At 45.9% G+C, this 24694-nt stretch overlaps 1 protein-coding gene across 1 annotated transcript in view; it reads right to left on the bottom strand.

Moving 5' to 3' along the window:
- RP1 (RP1 axonemal microtubule associated) overlaps positions 1–24694 on the bottom strand; it is a 2616437-nt gene that overhangs the window by 2088401 nt on the left and 503342 nt on the right. The window contains exon 7 of the mRNA XM_086965756.1: positions 3725–3857. Coding sequence (XP_086821882.1) covers positions 3725–3857 — 133 coding nt within the window. The remainder of the gene's footprint in view (positions 1–3724; positions 3858–24694) is intronic.

The following is a 24694-nucleotide window of genomic DNA, read 5'->3' as shown; positions in this document are numbered from 1 at the left end:
AGGGGGGGAGGTGATATTTGGTCTTTCTCACCTACCCCTACCCCACACACACACACAAGCAACTTCAATGTGCTTTTTGACACCCCCCTTGCCAGCTAAATGCCATGAGGCTATGAAGGGCCGGGTAATTGGAAAAAAGAATTGCCCCCCTTAGCAACCAGATGCTGTCACCTCAGCCCCAGTGTCTTTTAGGCCTTGTTGGGGGAGAGGAAAGATTTGCATTTAATTGAATGTAGCGCCATGGTCAGAGCTGCAGACATTTAAACTGGGTTTGACTCCCAGCGTCTGCTCACCATTCTGTGATTCTGGGCACATCACTGGGTCTCCATACTGAAAATGAAAATGAATTTGATCTTGTATAATGTAACTGGTCCTCATGTCTCCAATGACTTTGGACTGAGTTCACACTATACAAAACCATAACAACAAATAACCAGCCAGATTCCAGTGAGACTAACCAGATGGGGAATATGGGCCACTTTTTTGTTATCCCAATCTGACCCTGCTTTCATCGTACCCCATCCCCCTGTCGAAGGAGTGCTGCCCAGCATGAGAAGTACCTCGCTGCCCTCCGTTAATCTGCTGCCTTGTGGCCTGCTGCCTTCCTGGAATCCTGCTCTGATGGAGTGCATCTTATCATCCTTCGGGGTTCCCTCTCTGTGTGCAGCTCTTCCCACGTGGTGTTTATGCCTGCCTGCTCTTCCCATGCTAGCACCTCTCTCCTGCACATGTAGGTGGTTTGGGGGTGGGTCCTACTTGAACACCTGCTTAGACTCCTGAGCCTCTGTTGACACATCTGCCAGATTGCCAGCTCCCATACAGAATGGCCAGTGCAGGCGGCTCTGACAGGCCCCTCCCATTAGCAGCATGCCATTACATTTGAGAGCTTCATAGGAGGTGGTCATATGATGGTCAAGCCAGACTAGCACCTGCTTGCCTATCAATGTAAGAGGCCATTCTATGTCCAGGCTCATATCTGCCAAACAAAATATTGCAATATAGATATTTAAGGCTCGAAAGGGAAACAAGATGGACCTTGGAGGTGGGGGTCTTGCCAGCTTTTGCTGCTTGTGGACAGCCCCCAGAAGCTCGGTTCCTGACACAATGTGACATGGCCAGAGTGGGTGAGTGGGAAGCTAGAGTATGCATGATGCAGCAGAATGGCACCCACTTCCCTGATAGCTGCGTCGGTGACTCTAAAGGTGAGGCTGCTGAAATAGAGGCTCAAAGTCCGAAGATCGATACCGAAGAAAGTTATGCACATACATTTTGTGAAGTGCATCCCAGGCACTCTACAAAATAAAGATGGATGGGCTTCCACCCTCTCTACTCTAAGCATCTGGGCTTATTTTCTACTGTGTGGCCAGTACCCAGCTTTGCTGTGAGCATCACAAAAACTATTACATGCTGTCACCGACCATGGATTCTGCATGGGGGGTCAGATAGGGGCTAACCCCTTTAAACAACAGGGTGGTAGAGCAACAGCAGATCTTCCCTCTCATGGCACACTAATGTTGTGATCTTGAGAACACTGATTTACAGCTTGATGGGACCGATAGGATGAAACTGACATGGCTTTGTGGTCACATAATATGGGTCCTTGAAGCTGAAAGACTCAAGAGTAAGTTTTGAGCCTGACATTTGTTTTTTAAATTGCAGGCATAATTTACTCACTTAGAGGGTGGGCTGGAGAGGGACTTTCTCACACTCACCGTGTCACCTTCTATGGCATTACTTAACTCCTTCCATGCTCGTGACGGAACCGCTCCGTCACGAGCATCGGTTGAGCTGTGCTCATGACGTAGAGGTTCCGTCATGGCCCGCTCGGCGCGCCTGCGCGGCGCGAATTCCGCGCCTGCGCTGGACGTTCCATTGAGCGGGCGGGGCCATGACGGAACCGCTCCGTCATGAGCACAGCTCAACCGAGGCTCGTGATGGAGCGGTCCCGTCACGAGCATGTGAGCACCGCTCGGCCCCCCTCCCCCCTAGCGCTGCGGCGGAATTGCCGCTGCAGCGAAGGGGTTAAATAGTTCTAATGCAGCTTATGTGATACCTGTGATTTACTAGATCATTAAGATAATTTATCCATGGGTGATACACCATCTCTAGCGTGAAGTCTAACAGCAGGTATCTGTCTTTATTTAACCCTTAGTAAAGTTTGTTCTTTCAGAATGTCTTAATGAGTTGGCATTATTTGGCTAATGAGTCCCATAGTACACATTTATAGATGTAGTGTATTCAATTATTATTATCTGATTGACTCTTAACTTGAATCTAGGGGTTTATGTTTTTAAATTTTTTTTTGCTGTTTTCTTTTGTACAGGCGTGGCCCATGGGGACAGGACCTTTTCTAATGTCAGCGCGCCATCTACTACAAGTCGATTTAACCCCTTCCATGCTGATGACGAACCCCAGTCGTCATGCACTACGGTGCTCGTGTGCTGATGACGGCTGGGGTTCGTCACGGCCCGCCCCTGTTCGTGTTGTTTACAGCACACCAGGGGAATCGCGGCCGCATGGAAGGGGTTAATGATGACTTGCGTAATATTGGCATTGTGTGGTAACAACGCAGTCGTTGTAACGACTGTGTTGTAATGCCACGCGATGTAATGACTCATGTTGTAACATGGCATATTTGGCCCACAGGCATTAGAGCACTTTCCAGGAGAACCAGATCTTACATATTATTTTTTAGGCACAGGGAGATTAAGTGATTTGCCCAGAATCACAGGATGGTGAGCCAAGGTTTGGATTCAAACCTATTTCCCTGGTGCTAAAGTCAGCAGCTCTCACCCTTAGGCCACATCGCTTCCCTTGCTACTAGTTTTGGCCGCCTCTTTTATCAGAGGGCCTCTGTAGGAAGACTTGGATGCTTTCCACGGTTTTTAAAAAGGATACATCTGGATGGACGGTTATTTATTCTGGAATCCTCTGCGATTGCTTAGCATGAAGAAATATGTTCAGGGATGCCCTTGCCCACATTGCTTATCGAACTCCGGTGTGATGTAAGTGTGAGAGAACTTGCCATCTATGAAGCTCTTTAATCCCATATGGTCTAGAGTCTTGGGCCCTAGGCCCACATGCTGCTAACATAACTGGCACACACAAGGAGTTGGTGGCTAGAACTGGGCCAGGGCATGTGAGGCGGCCCCTTTTACTTGCAGGGGCACCTGACTGGTGACGCCTGTGAAGGATGAGTGTGGGGTGGGTGCTAAGGCAGCCGCAGGGGAGGAGCTGCTTCTCTAGTGTCCTGTCAGTCACTACGGTCATCAGGTCTTGCACTCTCAATAGGAATCAATAGGAAGTAACTGTTTCTAAAAAGCAGATTCGTAAATTATTGCTGTTAATAAGGTACACGCATACCTAATTATACTATTTTTCTTTGATTCGGGTAAGTATGCTATTGCTAGATAAAACTATTTTGCATTTTATGGGTTAAAAAAACAGCTACAATGCAAAAAAAAAACAGAGGTTTGGAACCAATGTGGAGCTCGAAAGTGATTTTTTGGGCAAATCTTATGTTTTTCCAAAATAGTTATCACAAACATGTGTCAACTTCCCTTCCTGCTGTACCTAATCTGTCTAAGCCAGTGCGTGCCTGGCCTTCGAGTGATAGGGCGAGAGAGACAAGGAGCAGAGCCCGCCAAATGATAAGGAGCAAACCCACTTGCACGTGCCAGCGCGGGCCGCTGAGCGGGAAGGGCCCGAGCTCAGTTTCTCTTACCGGGGAGGATGGGATGGCCCTGGCGCAAAACTGGGAGCTCCCGGCAAATTTCTCCATCTTCTTGGTCCTGGGCCAGCCAACGGTGCACAGGGATGTAAAACTGTTCCTTAGTATAAAGGTTATGCAACTGCACCTGCGAATAAAAAAAAAAGAATAAAATGCATTCACATTGAATCCTGTGCACAAAGTACAGATTCTGCACGAAACACTCAAAATAGACTTTCCCAGGACGAGTAATACACATATTAGACCCGAATCTCAAATGTATTTGCACAAGCAAGTAAGTCATACATGCGCAATAGCTTTATTGATCCGAGCAAAACAAGGCCTGAAAATCACATGATGCTCCAGTGTGTGTCACTCCATATCAGATCTCTTCACGTTGTCACCCGGACAAGAGTGCACATCCACCTAAAGAATAGTGTGCTTCAGGGCTAGATGTAGCGGGCCCAATGCTGTGATTGTTATTTTATGGCTTTTTTGTTTTGCAAACATGCACCTGCCATAGTTAGACAGTGGAATTTTTACTTTTTGTTTTTTTTTACTTGTAATCTTTTTATTTTTATTGCATATGATTGAAAAGAAAATCAACACACATATCATGTGCTTGCTGCCCTAGACCAGACTTATTGCCTTTATCAAAGGTTATTTTGTAATATATTGGTCCTCATGCTTAACCTTGAATACCTGTAATCAATGTTCCCTATATTTTTTTTCCTCTGTGTGTGGTAGTGTGGCTCACTGGTTAGAGCAGCAGACTCTCAAGCAGAGATTAGGCCAGGGACCAGGGTTCAAGTCCTGACGCGGCAGGGTCTTGGGCTCAATGTCATTGGACTCGATAATTCTCGCCTCGTGCCTTTTCTGATCATGGGTCCCATGCTGCAACTCTGGACAATAGCTTGCTTAATCTCCACAACGGCCCCTACAACACTGGGATGCCTGGCTTCACCTTGGGAGTGTCCAGGTAGGGCATCTCACAGGGAGAGTCAGGAAGGGTTCCACAGCGTTGTACAGCGCCGGGACGCCCCGTTGGGGCAGCTGTGCGCTTTACAAAAAAAAAAAAAATACACTACACTAGTGGAAGGTCTATGTGCGCAGCAACCACGTACTTGACCGCGCATGTGGGTGCTGTGCCACATATCACTCCAAACTTTTGCTTAAAAAAGTGAAGAGACAGGGCATTTCCTCATATACAGATACACGTGAACGGTGTTAAGGCAGGTTTGAAATCATCCCACATAGCAATTTGAAACCTTGGCAGCTATGTTGCTGCATTTCTTTCTTAATAGAGCTGGGCTGCGGGGTGATTGTGTGAATTAGTTCAAGTCTTCATGTTGATTTCTGCTCATGATGAGCGCTGCGATTAACATGAAAACTTTAACAAATGCAGGAAAAATAAAGTTATTATTATCATTTTACTTTTTGCAGTTTCAAGGCTAAGTTAGGGTAGGGCCGCATCAGGCTTTCGACTAACGCATTTTAAAGCTATGGTCCGCATTACCGTATTAAACTGCATTAAACTGCATTAGTCACGTATTCTAGCCCCCTATGACAATACTGCAATTGAGGCACACTACCAATGAAGCAGCACGAGCATGCTTAAAATTGTCTAAACATAAGAGCATGCAACTGCGCCTTCAAATTTAAAATGCTTTGCGTCAGAGATAGAATATTCATGAAGAGCGCTGAGCAGGCAGGCCAGAATTTAACAGATCAATTAGGCGTGCCCCAGTCAGCTTTCCTGTGAGTTTACTCTGGGGGTACCACTACCAGCCATCACATGGGTGATCCATGGAGCGAGTCTTGCCTGCAGTTTCCCCACAATCACACCACCCTTTTGGTGACAAGAAGCACACACGTGCTTTGAAGATTGGACACATCAGCGCGTTTTTCCTTCCCGAAGCCCCCAGCAGAGAAGTCACATTACCTGAGCTTCTTGCGCAGGATGTTATAGTTTTACAGCCTGCTGGGCCCATTCCCTCCTAAGCCCCCGCATCAGCCCGGACAGAGATTGTTGACAAAACAGTCAACTTCTCAGCCCCTGCTGTGCCCTCTGAACATGTGTTGAACCGGAGGTACAGTATTGGTCTTGTCACATGATCCCGGGACTTGATTGCCGTCAGAGCAGCACACAAGTGTTTAATTGCGACCGGCAGAGGTAGGAGGCATTTTAAAAAACAAGCTTATCCATACTAATATAATAAAGAGAGAGCCCAAACCTTTGAGGCGGGTAATCGCAGGAACCACAGCACCAATCACAACACCCAATACAGCGTTGGAAAGGGCAGTTGCAGCAGAAGGACATAGGCTATTCAGACGACCACCATATACATTTAAAAGGTAAAAGAAATGTGCCAGCAAAGTAGTCCCTTTTGGGCGTGTCTGCGTTGTGCTGTGGGCATGTGCTGGGGGCGTGACAAACACTTGGAGCGTGTGGTACGTTCCTCCCTTCATACAATGTCTCATATCGTTTGCTAATCCCACCCTGCTCCCTTTAAATACCCTCTGCACCCCATAATCATAACACACCCTTACTCCTTAACCCCTTCGCCGCGGGGCTAATTCCCCTGCAATGCGGGGAGAGGGGGGCCGCGCACGGCGCCGCGGTGCTGATGACGAGCCCAGGCTCGTCATGCAGCACTGTGCTCGAGTGCTCATGACGAGCCTGGGCTCATCATGAACCCGCCCGCGCAATGGAACGCTCAGCACATCGGGGGAATTGGCCCCGCGTGTGAGCGTTCCACGGCTCATGACGAACCCAGGCTTGTCATGAGCCCACGAGCACCGTGCTGCATGACGAGCCTGAGCTTGTCATCAGCACTGAAGGGGTTAAAATACCCCAACACCCTTAAACACTAACCCATCTTAACCCTATAAATATACCATGTACCCCAAAACCCAAACCTATCCCTAAACCCTAAAAATACCCCTGTAACCAAAAACCCGAACCTAGCCCTGAACCCTATAAATACCCCTGTACCTCAAAACCCAAACCTACCCCATAACTCTAAAAATACCCCTGACCCCCAAAACCCAAACCTAGCCCTGAACCCTAAAAATACCACTATACCCCAAAACCCAAACCTACCCCTGAACCCTAAAATACCCCTGTACCCCAAAACCCAAACCTAGCCCTGAACCCTTAAAATAGCCCTGTACCCAAAAAACCCAAACCTACCCCTGAACCCTAAAAATACCCGTTTACCTCAAAACCCAAACCTAGCCCTGAACCCTAAGAATAACCCTGTACCCCAAAACCCAAACCTACCCCTGAACCCTAAAATACCCCTGTACCCCAAAACCCAAACCTAGCCCTGAACCCTAAAAATACCCCTGTACCCCAAAACCCAAACCTAGCCCTGAACACTTAAAATACCCCTGCACCCCAAAACCCAAACCTAGCCCTGAACCCAAAAAATACCCCTGTGCCCCAAAACCCATACCAATCCCTAAACCCTAAAACTACCCCTGTACCCCAAAACCCCAAACTATATCTGAATCCTTAAAATACCCAAACACCCCAAAACATATACCTCAGTACCCCCAAAAGATTTACCCCTATATCCATACTTACCTTATCCAAACATGCTTTTACCATTCATGCATTTATAACAAATTTATTTTGTTGTAAATGTATGCGTGGTAAAAGCATATAAACTGTAATGCAATGCGTTATAATGGCATTGCTGAGTCATGGTACTTTCGTAATGAAAGTATGCGGAGTGATGGTATGCGGAAAGAAAGTTGCGGAATAATGGGTGTTTACCCTCCCCCTGTAAGTACATTGGTGGCACAGGGGCCCACATCTCCAGCAACATACTCATATTTTTTTCACCACCCATTTGAAAAATGCACAGGTCTCTCTCATTGATGGCCAGCACCGACATACACTTTTAGACACACCTCCCGCCACAAGTTCTAGAATTGCGAACTTTAGAGCTGGGGAGCTACGTTCGAATCTCGGCATCAGCTCAACATCCTGTGATTCCAGTCAAATCGCTTTGTCTCCCCGTGCCTACCACAAATGAATGTGTTCTTCTGTAATGTAAATTGTGCTCATGCCATGTTGTCGAGTTCGCGCTATATAATATTGCAAGGAAAAATAAAGTAGGGAAACTCGAGTTTACACACTACTGAACGCGCACTCTTAAGTGCATCAGCAGTGCACTGTGAATCGGAGCGTTTCACAGGCCTGGCACAGTTAAGAAATGCTATCAAAACAAAATCCTACAAAACAATATACTACTGGCTGGCAGCAATTCATACCCGGACAACGTTGGGATGGGCTGCTAGTAATCCATACTTTCAGAAATTCTGGTTGTATGATCTGGGTTTAAAGAAAAAATCGCTTAGATACTTCAAAACACTTTGTTTTGGAAATAATCTGCTTTGCCACACTTTTCGAATCATTGTCATTTAACTAGTCTCACTGTCCATTACCTTGATTTACCTCTCAAAAAGAAAACACATTTCTTGGAAAATTGACTTTGTGAGATTCAGGTTGTTACCCAACCCTTACATCAGCTACCACCTTCTCCACAAGGATGGGACGCCGCAGTCTTACTGCTTTGTCACATGATAGCTGCTGCTGAAGGCACATTATTTCAGGGGTCAAGAATTAGGTTTTCAGAGAAAGGGAATGGGATTGGTAATTCCAAGTGTACGTGATTCAGGACAGCAAGAGTAACAAGCATTGGAAATGCAATAGGTCTCGCAGTAGTAAAGTTGGAGCTATAGGTGTTATTTATTTTTTTGTTTTTTATTTATGTGTTGTTTTTTCTAAATAGCTAAATTAATAGCTTTCTTCTTTACAAAGCCAATAGTTATAATTTTTGTAAATGTGACACCTCTAGCATTTGTAAAGCAACATGTTTTGTATTAACGGGACTTATATGTGACTTAGATGTATTGATATAAAAAAAATCAATGGCTTTAAAAAACAATTAATAATTAATACGTAAATAAAATGGATTTTATTTTATATTGCCAATAGCTTAAAGTTTATTAAATATATTTAGTGAAGATGCTGTGGTTGCGCTGAGTGAGGGTGAGTGAGGGTGAGGGTGAGTGAGGGTGAGGGTGAGTGAGGGGTTGAGGGTGAGTGAGGGGTTGAGGGTGAGTGAGGGTGGGTGAGGGGTTGAGGGTGAGTGAGGGTGAGTGAGGGTGAGTGAGGGTGAGTGAGGGTGAGGGGTTGAGGGTGAGTGAGGGTGAGGGTGGGTGAGGGTGAGGGTGAGTACCCAGGTGTTCTGCAGAACTCCTGTGGCACTCTAAACTGACCACACAAAATAGAGAGATTACGGTCAGAATTGTGAATGATAAAAGGGATATAGTGGCGTAAAACTGGACTGGGTGAGTGAGGGTGAGGGTGAGTGAGGGTGAGTGAGGGTGAGGGTGAGTGTGAGTGAGGGTGAGTGAGGGTGAGGGTGAGGGGTTGAGGGTGAGTGAGGGTGAGGGGTTGAGGGTGAGTGAGGGTGAGGGTGAGTGAGGGTCAGGGGTTGAGGGTGAGTGAGGGGTTGAGGGTGGGTGAGGGTGAGGGTGAGTGAGGGTGAGGGGTTGAGGGTGAGTGAGGATGAGTGAGAGTGAGGGTGAGTGAGGGGTTGAGGGTGAGGGGTTGAGGGTGAGTGAGGGTGAGGGTGAGGGGTTGAGTGAGGGTGAGGGGTTGAGGGTGAGTGAGGGTGAGTGAGGGTGAGGGTGAGTGAGGGTGAGGTTGAGTGAGTGAGGGTGAGTGAGGGTGAGGGTGAGTGAGGGTGAGGGTGAGTGAGGGTGAGTGAGGGTGAGGGTGAGGGGTTGAGGGTGAGTGAGGGTGAGTGAGGGTGAGTGAGGGTGAGGGGTTGAGGGTGAGTGAGGGTGAGGGGTTGAGGGTGAGTGAGGGTGAGGGTGAGGGAGGGTGTAGGTTGCAGTACTGCGGAAGAGCGGTGCGCATTGATAGGTCACGAGACCTCACGACAACCATGGCTAAAAACCATTGGCAAAACTAAAAGGTCCCAAACGGTGCGATCTTATGGGTTTGCCAGTGCTTGTTTTCTGTGGTTTCCATCGCATTCCGGTGACGTCGCATCCGTAGCAGCATGGCAGCCTCCACTAGCACAGCAGCGCCGCTTTCTCTACGAGTGCTAGCAGAATGCCGGGTATCCAAAGCCCGGGCATGCGAGCTGCGATTGCCTCACGGGGAGGTACCTACGCCGGTCTTTATGCCTGTGGGGACACAGGGCACCATGAAAGGAGTCACGGCGCATCAGTTGCGGGCGCTTGGATGCTGGATCTGCCTCGGGAATACCTACCATCTGGGCATGCGCCCGGTAAGTGAGGGAGGGCTCTTCCAAAATTGACAGTGGTGAGCGGTATTAATGAATGAAACTACAACAGACGAATAATAACCATGATTGCATTTTTAGTACGAAACTACAAAAAAGGATATCAGGATGCGGTTTCAGCAGTGACGGATGACGGATAATTACGTTGCATCAGGGAGCACTGTGTGTTGTTAGGAGGGCATTGCTGTGGGGAGGGGGGAGGAGAAATGCGACGCGACATGGCAGGCAGGAGAGGGGGCGGAGCGGGGGTGTGGGAGGAGTGCGGGAACAGACGGCGAGGGGGGGAGAGTAGGAGGAGGAGAGTAGGGGAGGCACGGCCTAGCGGCCGTGCAATCAAGAAGTGAGGGGGCGGGAGAGTAGGCAAGGCAGGCGGCTGGGGGGAGGAGAAATGCGACGCGACATGGCAGGCAGGGGAGGGGGCGGAGCGGGGGTGTGGGAGGAGTGCAGGAACAGGCGGGAACCACACGTCAGCCTGATTATCTAGAACACATCTGGCTACATCACGGATCTTGTTGAATGACATTCAGAGCCACTTTTAGCAACACGGAGTTTGAAAATTATTTATACACTTTAGGGAATAATTCATTATTTAATCACATGCATCACACAGACAAAAAGGGCTTTTACGAGGCAGAAGTTATTCAGTAAGCATGCTGTTCAATGGCGTGTTCAAGATCCGGAGCGCTGCTACAAAACGATATAGAAATAAAATCATGATCTTGTACTCGGAACAAGGCAACGAATCTTCTATGTCACCTAATCCGAGCAGCCTTCAAATTTGAATATATGAAAAGAAATGAAGTGAAGGAAAGACCTTCCCAATGGTCAGATTACTAATATATCTGATACCTGTGAGCCGGTGCGCATACAATCAAGATAAGCGCGTATAAGGGTGTTATTGGCTAACTGCCTTTCACAGCCTATGAACAGAGCTTGCGTCCTTTAAACCATGAGCCAAGAGTGACTGTACAACGTGAAAGGCCATAAACCAACGTTTTTAAAGAATATGATTGTTCATGGGGTATAATAAACTGTAATACTTGATTCTACTACTGGTTCTGTTTAATTTTCATCAATGTTCGGGATTTCAGCTAAAGGTAAATACTGACCTCTAGGAAAATAAACCTATATATTCTGAGCCAAAGAGCCATGAAATGTCTATTTTGAATCTGCTTTTATATATGGGGATTGATAATTCAGATTGCGTTTTTTAACTAATGATTATTCACCTTTAGCCAAGATAAAGTGTCTCGTGCGTTTGTGTCACCGAAAAAAACAGCACGGGATGTAGTTAAGCCGATACATATGACACAATATTTAGGAACTAACCGAGACCATGCTAGAGAAGTGCCTTAAAAAATTATCCTGGGCCTCACGTCGGCGCAATGACATGGCAGGCAGGGGAGGGGGCGGAGCGGGGGTGTGGGAGGAGTGCGGGAACAGACGGCGAGGGGAGGAGAGTTGGAGGAGGAGAGTAGGGGAGGCACGGCCTAGCGGCCGTGCAATCAAGAAGTGAGGGGGCGGGAGAGTAGGTAAGGCAGGCGGCTGGGGGCATGTGCACGCGCTTTTAAGCTCAATGCGCATGCGCATTGAGCTTAAAAGTCACGGGCACTGCAAGGAATCGCCACGATTCCTTGCAAGTTGGATAAAGAGTGGATAAGCCCCCATAGTCTTGCTTGCTCGATGCGCATGCGCATCGACAGGCGAGACCTAAAAAGTAGAGCTTTCATCAGAATACTCTGCATGCTGCACAGAGAAGGGAATTAAACATCTTTTAGCAATAGAATGAAAATGCAACTCTCCCGAGGTTTTCTCCCATCACTGCCAAACAAACTATGGGCATCAGATTCCCTTTCTTTTCTGACTCCAACAAAACATTTTTTTTGTAGTGTCCAATTATGTTGATTCACCTCATGCGCTCTAGCTCATCCATTCTAGTAACAAGATGATCATTAACCCTCGAAGTAGTCTTCTTGCTTCCTAAAAGCACCAAAGTGGGCAGGATCGGCAGGGAACGGCGTGCCCCGACTTCTTTAATTTGACAGATTCTGTTCCCCTGTTTCTTCATTTCAAACATGCGTCACAGAATGACAGAAATAGTCAAGGCCCACAGATAAGGCACGGCATTTGTGGCAGTTCATGGTGGGGCTGATAGAGAAGGAAATGGACTCTGTCTCTTCCTTCTTGCCCAGGGAAGACAAGGAAAGTGTCCACTTCTGCTCTGCCACTCGCAAAAGCACTCACTGATTTCTGAATAATTAATGTAAAAGCGTTAAGGTAACCATGTTCTTCCTTTGTACATTTCACATGCTTTACTTAAATTTGCATTCCCTATGAGTGTTTGCTTTTTCCATGATCCACTTTTTTCCTTAGGCAGGATATTACTCCCGTCTAATGCGGAATTTGAATTGTGTCGCATCCAGGAGTTTACAGCAGAGCACAATTGGGTTGTAGCTGAAGGAGGCACAGGTTTCTCACAATGGGGTATGGTGTTCAGTGGAGGAGAGGGTGTGGCACTATGGTCAGAGCTGCCGAATTTGGAAATGAGGAACCAGGTTCAGCCTTCATGACTAGTCCAGCAGACCACTCTCCTGAGGGAGCACATTCCCTTGCTAGACCTTGGAAGCCCTGGTGTCTTAGCACCAGCACATGGACCCTAATGGTGGTAATTGTGGGTTAACCTTAAAGGCCTGTCAACCACAATCCATACTGAAGTTCACCTCCAGTCTTGCGGGCAGGCCTATGAAGCAGCACACCCTAGCGCAACAGTTACCGAGGACTCAGGACCCTTGAGAAAGGTGACTCTAAGGCCGTGCGATTGCACCGGGCACTGACTTCAGGTGTGGTGACATGCTTGCAAGTATATTATGTTTCTAAAAGCATTTGCTGCCTCCTACCTGGCCTCCAGCAATTTTAGGCTACAATAAAAATGTAATGATAATTCCGGTGATTAATGTCCTAGTGAGGATGGAGTTTTCCCTAGTGGAAGTTTCGACTCATGGAAAGGTAGCACAGAGGGCTAACTTGCCTGCTGCAAAGAACATGTACCATCCAGATCATAAAGTGCACGTAATGTAAATGGATCAGTGGGTTACTGCTTTTGTCAGTGATATCCTTTTGGTACTTTCAGTTTATAAGTCAAAATACTAACATAGAACAGTGAACTGTTAACTGTCATCTAAGAGCTGCATGTTTTTTTCCCAGTCTGATTATCCTAATTTTGCAAAAAAGGTTCATTTGAATAGAAATCAATTCCGGTTAATAAAAAGAACCCCCAATCATGGCATTACGTTCTAAATTCAGTGTGTTTCTCCAGACCAATCACTATTAAACTACACTGCCTACTAGTATGGATGTCATGTGACTCCTGCACCGTGTAGTCGTTTGTCTTATGGAACATTTCCTATACAGAGATTTACACACATATGATTAATTGTTTCTGTGTAATGAGTGTGATGTAAAGTGCTCTGACACCCTACACTGGTATCAGTGGGGTTGTAAATCGAGTTAAATTCGTCTGAGCAAGAGTATGGTTATGGAGACTTGAGGAGCACTGTTGAAGGGTGGTAGTGAGGGAATCAGTGGCAGAAGGAGTCATTGGGGGGGACACCAATAAACATTGTCATACAGGGCTCCACCAGCGCTAATGCCTGCCCTGCCCTTGAGGCCAGGCCGCCTCACCTATTGGTTCCTCCGTTGGCCTTGTATCAGCCATCAGTAGCTGTAACTCACCAGGGGTCGGCAATGCAGGATTTGCAAGCACACCAAACCAAGGGGCCGATTAGGATGGCGGTGAATCCGCATCTTCCGGGCCGGCGGAAGCCAACGCCGGCCTGGAGGATGCGGATTCACCGCCGCGGCCACAGAAAATACCCACCGCCAGATTAGGATGGCGGTGGGATTGCGTTGGGACCAGCGGCGGACGGCAGGTTCGTTCGCCGCTGATCCGCGGGGTGTGGAGGGCTATTTGGTGCAAGACACCGCCAGCCAAATTACAATGTGCATTGCAACATGCTTTTCTACGGCGGCTTTTCCACCGTGGAAAAGCATGTGGTCATTGGTGTTTAGGTGTTCAGGGTGTCGGAGGGTGGGGGGTGCACATGGGGGGGTACCTATGGTAACCCCCAGCATTTACATGCACAAAGCAGCAGGCACAGCGCGGTGCCTGCCGCTTCGTGCATGTAAATGTAAAACATGCATTTTTAACCTTGCGGCGGGTTTCAAGCAGCACCCGCCGCAAGGTTAAAGATACAGGATGTGACCGCCAGGGTGGAGGTCACATACTAATTTCACCGGAGGGACCACCGCTGCCCCCTGCGGACGGTCCCTCCACCTCGGGGTTGGCGGACGGATGCAGATCCGTCCGCCATCCTAATAGGCCCCTAAGTTCACAAACTTCAGCCTCTCTGCTTCATGCACAAGCACTTGTAACATGTGCTGCCTGCTATGGGGCCACTAGAATTTTGCAGCAATGAAAGACAAAATTATGCCACAGTGTTGACTAAATTATGTAGCAAAAAAGGCTGCAGTATGTTTTCTGATACTTTATTATTTTTACTTATTTACAGATGCTAACAGTCTCTGGAAAAATGTTGCCTTATTAGTACCAGTGTAACATACAAATCCAGCAGTGATAAAGGTGATCAGTTAACCTTTGTAAAGGCCCATCCACTTCGCGAAAACACTAGTCACGTTTTTTAGTAACATTTGATCCATTTTAGCTACAAACTATTTTTTAGTGAAAATCTTCAAATTATGCAGCAGATGATGCATTATGCAGTAAATATTGCAAAACCAGAATAATGTAGAAAACAATAGCAAACTATGACATTTTACCATTCATGCTTGAACTGCAATTGTTGAAAAAGGGAGGAGAATGTCATGCTGTAATACCAATAATGACATACAAATGTCTCTTGTTTCTAGGAGCTTTATTATCTGCTTCTGATCACGTCCCTGTCCCTACTCTAACTGCCCCTTTCCTGTTGCTGCCCCTCCTCTTCCTCCAACCCCCGAAACTCCTCCCATCCCAACTACTAGAGCGTGTACAACATCATACCTCCCCCTTTGTTAACAAAAATTTAGCTATTATTAATCCATTTCTTCAATCAGTCTCTTTGGCTTGATTATGTCTCTTCGTGGTCGGAGACGCGTTCCAACATCTGTAGGCGCATCTTCCTGTGGCCTGTCAAGTCTCAGGGTCGGACTTGGTTGACTCAGTCCGCCACCATCTCGTTGGGCGGTGTCCCTCTCAAGTGTCTCTTTCATGCCTGGTGTACATTTCTGAAAATGAGACACGTTTCGGGTAATTCTTCTCTGCTCAGACTCGGAGGTGATCATGGTGCCTTTTTGATGAGTAACAATCAAAGGTTCTTCCTTGAACCAACAATCCGTTTTCTTGGCCTGCTCTTGTTTGACCACTACCCAGTCTCCTGTCTGGAGGGAGGGAGACTTGGCGTGTCGTCTGGCGTCCGCATATGTTTTCATCTTGTTTTTTCCTGCTTGGTCAGCCCTTGCTGTTTCTCGATGAGTGCGTGTCGGGGACACCGGTGCCAGAGCTCCTTCCCACGTCAGGATCCTTGTCCTGATGGGTCGCCCTAGCATGAGTGTGGCAGGACATTTTCCAGTGGTGGCGTGCGGAGTAGTCCTATATGCTCTTAGTGGTAAACAGTCATATTATTGATTCCAAAATATAGAATGGACATAATATCGAAGTAAAAATATAGAATTGACAAAATATCGAATGGACACAATATAGTGGTTAAAAATATCGAATTTAAGGTAAGTAATATCGATTTTCAAAATATAGAAGTCAAAATATCGAAGTATACAATATAGGCATTAAATATATCGATTTTTTAATAATAGCAATTTTTTTAAAGTGTTTTGTATGTTAGTATATGTGTAAAAAGTGTATATTAATTTTTGTAATGTATGTTTAATGTATTTTAAGTAATGAATTTTATGTTATTTAATTTTTGCGTACTTTAATTCTGTAGCGGGTTGTGGGTTTATAGGGGAATAGGGTGGGAAGTAATTTAATTGTAATTAATTAAATATTTTTATTTATTTATTGGTATTCATTTTGAATTTATTGTTATTTTTTAATTGGTAATTAATTTTTATTAATTGCCAATTAATTTTTATTAATTGATTAATTGTTAATTATGGTAATTTTCTAAATTTATTTTCTGTAGCGGGTTGTGGATTTATAGGGGAATAGGGTGGGAAGTAATTTAATTGTAATTAAGTAAATAATTTTTTTCATTTATTGGTATTGATTTTAAATTTATTGTTAATTAATTTTTAATTGGTAATTAATTTCTATTAATTGGCAATTCATTTTTATTAATTGGTAATTATTTTGTATTAATTAAATATTTGATAAGTATGATAATTGTATTAATGTATTTTCTGTAGTGGGATGTGGGTTTATAGGGGAATAGGGTGGGAAGTAATGTAATTGTAATTATTACATATTAAAAATACTTTTTGTGTATTGATAATTAATTTACTGTTAATTTTTAATTGGTATTATTTTTTAATATTGATTAGTTTTTGTTAGTGAAAATTAATTAGTTGTTAAATAATTATGAATAGGTTATTAATTTTTAATAAATAATATGTAGTTGTATTTCTAATTAATTATTACATATTATTAAATTGGTTATTAATTTCAATTAATGTTTTATTGGTATTGATATGTAATTTATTTTTAATAATATATTAAATCATTACTTTCCCTACTGTTAAACTCACTGGAGTGGGAATAGTAATTTTCACCCTCCCGCTATCCAACGCTTTCCTACTGTTGCACTCTCTGGAGTGGGAATAGTAATTTTTACCCCTACGCTATCCAAAGCTTTCCCTACCGTTGCACTCTCCGGAGTGGGAATAGTAATTTTTATCCTTACGCTATCCAACGCTTTCCCTACTGTTGCACTCTCTGGAGTGGGAATAGAATTTTTTACCACTACGCTATCCAATGCTTTCCCTACTGTTGCACTCACTGGAGTGGGAATAGTATTTTTTTACCCCTACGCTATCCAACGCTTTCCCTACTGTTGCACTCTCTGGAGTGGGAATAGTAATTTTTACCCCTACGCTATTCAACGCTTTCCCTACTGTTGCACTCTGGAGTGGGAATAGTATTTTTTACCCCTACGCTATCCAACGCTTTCCCTACTGTTGCACTCACTGGAGTGGTAATATTAAATGTTACCCTCCTGCTATCCTACGGTAAAATATTGTACATTTTTTATTAATAACTTAAATTAATTATATCTTAATTTTAAGGTTATTTGAGTATTTTTAAGTATGTTTTAGTTAATTATATTTATTATTTCATTAATTTTAAATTACTTTTAAAACATTTTAAAAAATTCGATATTTTGACTGACTATATTTTTTACAGACTATATTTTGGATTCAATATTTTTGTACTTACCTGTTTGTAGATAGGAATTCGATATTTTGGCATTCTATATTTTGGTGACTATATTTTGGTAAGTCTATATTTTGTCATTCTATATTATGTCAGTGATCCGCTCTTAGTACTTCGTTCAATGCTATTTGTAAGTCTTTCTTTTCCAAGGCGGCCTGTTGAAAAGTCTTTTTCAAGGTGGCCATGAACCTCTCAATTGTGCCATTGGCTTGGGGCCACAGCGGTGTAATCTTTCTATGTCGAAAGTTTAAATGCTTTGCAAATTCACTGAATTCATGTCCATTGAAAGGAGGGCCATGGTCTGTTTTGAGCTTATTGGGAACGCCCCATGCGGCAAATACTTCGTCCAACACGGCAATTGTGCTGGAGGCGTCAAACTGAGCTATTGGGAATCTTGAGTATTCGTCCATGATAGCCACCACATACCGGCCTGATTGGAGAGGTCCATAGAAGTCCATGGCAAGTTCCTGCCATACCCCTTTGGGAAGTGGAGTAATTTGAAGAGGAGCTGGAGGCTCTGCCAACTTTACCAGTTGGCATTGAGGGCAGTCTTTCAAGGTGCGCTCAACCATTTGATTTAGTTTCAGGAACCAGACTCTTTCCCGTAGAGCTTTCTTGGTGGCAACCACTCCTCGATGACCTTCATGCGCGAGGTTGACCACTCCATGACGTAGTTGCCTCAGGATGACAATCCGATGGTCTCTCAGCAGGAGCCCCTCTGAGGTGGTTTACAACTCGTCACTGACATGTCGGAAAGCTTGTATTTCCTGATGTATTTGTGAGTCACTTGTTTCATCCTCGCTATCATGTCTTTAGCGATGTGTGCACAGTCGGCGCACTACCTTCTGAAGGATATTGTCCTGTGCCGTAGCATCCTTGATCACTTCCAGTGGGACTGCCGGTGGTGGGGCTACACTTACCACAAAGTGTATATATTCTTCAGCTAGGGATAAATGTGATTCATGGGATACTTGGGGGTGCCTGGACATGTAGTCCGCCAGATTCTCACCTTTCCCGGATTTGTGAACAATGGTGAATGTGTATTCCTGTAATCGCAGACCCCATCTTTCAATGCGTGGCGGCATCTTGGCTTTGGGATTGCCGAAAATGGTGACAAGGGCCTGGTGATCTGTGATTATGGTGAAGTGTTTGCCGAAGATGAACACATGGAAGTGTTCACACGCCCACACGACCGCTAGGCTCTCTTTCTCAGGCTGAGATTAAGCCTTCTCGTGTCGGAGAGGCTGCGGCTGGTGTATGCCACGATGTGACGCCGCTCAGTGTCACTGTCATATTGAGCTAAAATGGCGCCCAAACCCACTGGACTGGCATCCACTGTTATTTCCGTCTTCCTTTTGGTGTTGAAATAGGCCAAATTGTTTGCTGATTCCACAGCTTGTTTAATTTCTTGGAAAGCCCGCTCACACTGAGGGCTCCACATAAACAGTTGTCCTTGTTTCGTAAGGGCACGAAGGGGATGACTGATCGTTGCATAGTCCTAGATGTATCTGGAGGAATAGCTGGCCATGCCCAGAAATGACCTGACATCACTGACATCTTGCGGGCTCTTGGTGGTGTTGAGGGCAGTTACCTTTTCGGGGTCGGGCTTCATTCTGGCCCCTGAAAACACGTGACCGAAAAACTTGAGAGTGGACTGATGGAATTCACACTTGTCCTTGTTTAAAGTTAGATTTTCTTCCAGGAGAGCATGACATACTCGATCCAGGGCAGTGTCGTGTTCTTGTGTGTTTGATCCATGTAATGTAATGTAATGTAAAAATTACTTATAAAGCGCGGCATTCACGGGACGGTTTCTTGGCGCTGTTCACTTTATTCGGTGAGAGTCAGAAGGCGGGGAGAGAAGAATTTATGAGTAAATGCTATGGAAGAGGTGGGTTTTTAGGAGAGACCTGAAAAGGTGAGAGGAAGAGAGTCTCAGTTCCAGCGGCAGGGAGTTCCAGAATGAGGGTGCCAAAAAGGAGAATCTGAGACCTCTGTGTTTTTTGCGCCTGAAACGGGGTGTCTGAAGGAGCGCAAGATGAGAGGAACGGAGGTTCCTGGAGGGGGTATAAGGATGCAAAAGGGAGGAAATAAAGGGGGGACCGGTGCCGGCCAAAGATTTAAGAGTCAGGCAGCCAAGTTTGAACTTGCAGCGCTCCGAAACGGGAAGCCAGTGGAGGGCCTTGAGAAGAGAACGGACGTGGTGATGTTTTGGTTGGTGGTAGATGAGGCGAGCTGCCTGATTCTGAATCAGCTGCAATCTGTTGATTTGGTATTGTGGGATGCCAACGTACAGGGCATTGGCGTAGTCGATCCGAGAGATGACTAGAGCCAGAAGTGCCGAGGTGAGTGTACCAATATGTTGTCACTGTAGTTTAGGGAATTTGGGATATGCCTGATGGTTTGGCGTATCACCTCTTGAAAGATTTCCGCTGCGGAAGAGATGCCGAAGCTCAGTCTTTTATACCGAAACAGGCCCAGATGGGTGGAAAATGTTGTAATGTATCTTGATTTTTCGTGCAACTCCAGCTGATGGTATCCCTTGTTGAGATCTAGCTTTGAGAATACCCTGGCTCCATTCAGTGCCGCTATCATGTCACTCAGGTGAGGCCCTGGATGCCTCTCCCGTTCTATGGCTGTGTTGGGAAACCTCATGTCCACACACAACCGTACTTTCTCAGGGGTACCCTTTTTGGGGACAATTACCACTGGTGACACCCATGGTGTGGGACCATCCGTTTTTTCGATAATGTCCGCTTGAAGTAGTTCCTCAATCTCGTCCTCAACTGCCTGCTGAAGGTGGAACGGCACTCGCCTTGGGTGCTGAGCAACAGGGCGCACTTGGTCGTTGATGTGGAGGCGAATCAGACACTTGTTCATTTTGCCGAGTCCACTGAACAACTTGGGAAATTTTCGGACAATGTTTGGATTATCATGGACTCGGTATAGAATCTCAACCAGTCTGAGTCTCTCTGCCGTGGGCAGACTGAGAAGACAGTCGCCTCCGGTCCCTCAATGACGTGGATGTAAGCCTGTACTGTTGTGGACTCATGCTTGAGCGTCGTAGCAAACTTGCCCATACAAGGAAGCGGTTTCTTCGCCATCCAGGTAAATACTCTGACGTGTGCAGGACTCAGGACAGGCGTTGGTTTCATTTTGTGATATTCGGTCACCGGCATATAGTTTAAGGAGGCTCCGCTGTCAAGCACAAATTTGGTGTCATGAGTCTCCACTTTGATGTCTAGTGGAGGGTACTTTTTTAGCTGGTCCGGGTCCGCCACCATGCATATATACTCATCTGTGAATGTTGTCTCTTGAGATGTCAACCTCGATTCCCTCGACGGTGACCTTCTGATCCATTGCGATCTGTGTGACTCCTTGCTGGAATGTGATGAGCCAGAAGACGACAGTGCCCTGTCTTGCACAGCCTTTGCATGGTGTTGCTTTTCATCTGGTCGAGATCTGGTTTTGTCACTCCTTCTCTCCACGCTGTATACTCCACACATGACTTCAAAATGGTTCACGCGCCCGCATGTCTGGCACTGTTGGTCCATTGCCGGACAGGTGTCAGTGTGTGGGAAGTCATACCCACATCGGTAGCACTTCCGTGAACGTTCTGGCTTCTTGGTGTAGCTCGATTTCTTTTCTCTCCTTCTCGAGTCATAGCGTCGATGACTTCGCTGGGTGTGTCTAGACGCTGGACGAGATCTTCTCTGGTGGTCACTTGACCTTCTCTGAGTGCCGGAGCTTTGAGTCCAGTATACTTGCTCCTTTTTCTCGCCCCGCCCTGTCTCCATGGTCTTCGCGTGTTCTTCTGCCTGGTCATACACTCTCGTAATTTCCTCAATCTCGTCGAGGTCATGGCTCTTTCTTAGCAGTCGCCTTCGGAGCGTCTCTGAATGACAGCCCTCAATGACTCTCAAACGGATGGCATTCTCTGTTGAGAATGAGTCAAAGTTGCAGTCTGCGACAGCCGACGCAGTAGCAAAATAAAAGTACTCATCATTTCATCTTTATCCTGATGTGCCTGATGAAACACGTACCTCTCGTAGTCCACGTTTCTTTTGTGTACAAATTTTCGGTTGAGCGCATCACGCACTTTGTCATAGGTCCCTTTGTCATTTGGTGGTAATTCTTTGATCACTTTCCCAATTTCTTTGCCAACAAGATTACGGAGTGCAATTAGCTTGTCTCTGTCTCCGGTGACTTTTGACCCTTCTAAATAGTCTTCAAAGTCTTCCAACCACTCCTGCCACCGAGGGCCCATACTTACACCCGCCACCAGGGTCAGTGGTTCCGGAGGGCGCAGGTGTGAGATGATGGGCACAACAGGGGCGGCAGCCACCGCTGCACCACCTCCATTCCTGTTTGGCGAGTTTGACATGGCTGGGTTGCAGTGTCAGCGACTCACTTATGTGCCTGCTAGTGCTCGCTCTTGCACTGTCCAATGCTTGTTTCTGCAGTAGTCACTGGTTGCACTTGCACTCATGAATGCTTGTTTTGTGATTATCAATCCTGGTCCTTGCACTCACCAGTGCTTGCTTTGCATTTATCAATGTTTGTTTTTGCTTTTTAAGTGCTTGTTTCAGACTTAACTTGAGATGCCTGACTTCAAAATGGCCGTTCATGTATTTCACAGGGGTGTCCTTCTCGACCGCCTGACTCTAAGATGGCTGCCACACAGCCTCTCTCATCTCTCACGAGGCTCAGCTGCAATCGTTCTTTCACTCGCCGGTGTTTGTTCAGCACTCACCACTGCTGCTTCCACAGGCACCAGGAGTCTCTCGGCCTGCTCCACACTCCTTGGTTCCCCCGAACATCCAGGTGAGCTCAGGGTTTTGTTCCGATTTATGCCGCTACACGGGTGCCATTCCTCACGCATCGGGGGTGAGCTCCGTCATCGGCGGTTTCCTTCGCGCGCTTCCCTGGGGTGTCTATGCTTCTCCCCGCGCTCTCCTCTCTTCACAGCTGCACATAATGATCGGGGTGGGCTCCCGACTTCCTCATTTGTAGCGCACGGCTCGGTGCGCACCGGGCACGCACTCCCGGATTTTGGCGCGAACTCGCGCTCGATTTGAATTTTAGGCAGCACCCGGCCACACTTTCTGGCAGGGCTCCACGCAATCGCCAAATCGCGGAGTGGGCACTTACCGTTGGCCTTTATTGATAGGAGGCGGCTTCGTCGGGGCACACGTGTCTTGCAGACAGTCTTCACTTTGTGATGCCCAGGGACAGGACGCTTCTTCTGGGGTTCTGGGGTGATTCTCTTCACATCCCACCCTCATCGCCAGTTGTCATGTCGTAACACCAATAATGACATACAAATGTCTCTTGTTTCTAGGAGCTTTATTATCTGCTTCTGATCACGTCCCTGTCCCTACTTTAACTGCCCCTTTCCTGTTACTGCCCCTCCTCTTCCTCCAACCCCGAAACTCCTCCCATCCCAACTAGTAGAGCGTGTACAACATCACAGAGAAGTGCTGATGACAGAAGCTACATGTCTCGGAGGCAAATCGTTTGTGCTTACACTTTTAAGCTTATGGCACCTGGACAGAGATGTTTTAAGGCATGGGCACAGTAGGCTCTGACCCAGGGCCCCAGCATTTTAGGGGGTCCCCTGATAGAGCCAGCACTGTTCTGCAAGGCTTGCCCTGATGACCTTTATTAATTCATCGACAGATTGTTTTAAATACTTTTTCTCTTTAATTTAGTTTTGATGTGAGTGGTGTTTGAAAGTCAATTACAAAGATTTTGCAGCGAAATGTTGTGTTTGTTTCATGCAACATCCATAAATAAAGTTTCATTTAGATCAAACCAGGACTTCATATATGAGAAGTGGGCGGGTGTCACAAAGATTATTTGCAGTAATGTAAGTGAGCTGCTGCTGTGCTACAATATTGAAAACACTCAACACTATCCATGAACATTAGATGTAACAACTTTAGAATTGTACGAGTATGTCTGTGCACTGTCAATGACCTGGCCTAAGAGAGCATGATAAAGCTGAAACTAGATCATAATTCAAAACTGTTCTGAACACGGGCCCCTAAAAACTATCAGCCCGGGCCCCCAAACTCCTTAAGATGACCCTGCACCTGGAAGCAAATGCCGCGTTTGTAGGCTTGCTGCATTTCTTCTCTTAATAGAGCGTAGCTGCGGGTGATTGTGTGCCTTTGTTAACGTTTTCATGTTACTGGCAGCACCCTTCATGAGCTGCAATTAACATGAAAACTTTAAAAAAGGTGCACAATCACCCCACAGCCCAGCTCTATGAAAAAGAGAAGAAATGCAGCAAATCTACAAACACAGCTTGTGATTCTAAAAGCAAACGCTGTGTTTAGTGCTGCATTTTTTTCTAGTTTGTGGCTGCAGAGCAGATAGTGGGCTTTTGTTTAAAGCATTCATGTTAATCGCAGCTTGTGATGGGCTCGGTAATAACACAAATACTTAGACAAAAGTACACAATGAATCCCACAGCCCCACTCTAGAAGACAAAAGAAATTTAGCAAGTGCTCCCTCCTTTGGCGAGACCGCTTGCTAAATTCCTCTTCCTCGGCAAGTTCGAAATGCTCGTTTTACATGCTGCAGAGGTGGCGCGAATGCTCACGGAGATCTATATGCATGCCACATTCACAGCACTGCGCGCTCGGGGGCACTGAGATGCGAGCGAGCAGGCACACTCCTTCGAGGGAACACTGCCTGTAATCCTCTGCTATACACATTCCCAGAGAGGAAAAAAGGAAAGATATAGGAGGGCAAGTGTTCTATGTAGACCTGTGAGGGGAAGATTTCACTCAGGACAAGAACCCTCACTCACCAGGAGGTGACATGCTTCATCATAAGTGTTCCCTCCTCACACCGAAGTGTGAGCTACAACTCCCCTAGGAGAGGAGCTGAGGTGTTTTCTCTGAGGATGAGCATTGGTAGGGGGTGGGGAAACACTCATCACAATGCAACTATTACAACGACCTTCCATTACAATGAAACTATTACAACGCTACACCCATTACTACGCATGCTATTACAACGCATGCCATTACATGCCAGATGCTATTACAACGCATACCATTACAACGTAAGTATGGGTAAGTATTTTAATTAATTCATATTAATTATTTTCTTTTATTTTAATTGATTAAATTAATAATAATTATTTTATTTTATTTTAATTAATTAAATTAACATTTAAAATTTTTAAAAATTATTTAAAAA

This window comes from Lissotriton vulgaris, chromosome 4_1, assembly GCF_964263255.1.
Source record: "Lissotriton vulgaris chromosome 4_1, aLisVul1.2, whole genome shotgun sequence".
Lineage (NCBI taxonomy): Eukaryota > Metazoa > Chordata > Amphibia > Caudata > Salamandridae > Lissotriton > Lissotriton vulgaris.
This window is presented reverse-complemented; position numbering and strand designations above follow the sequence as displayed.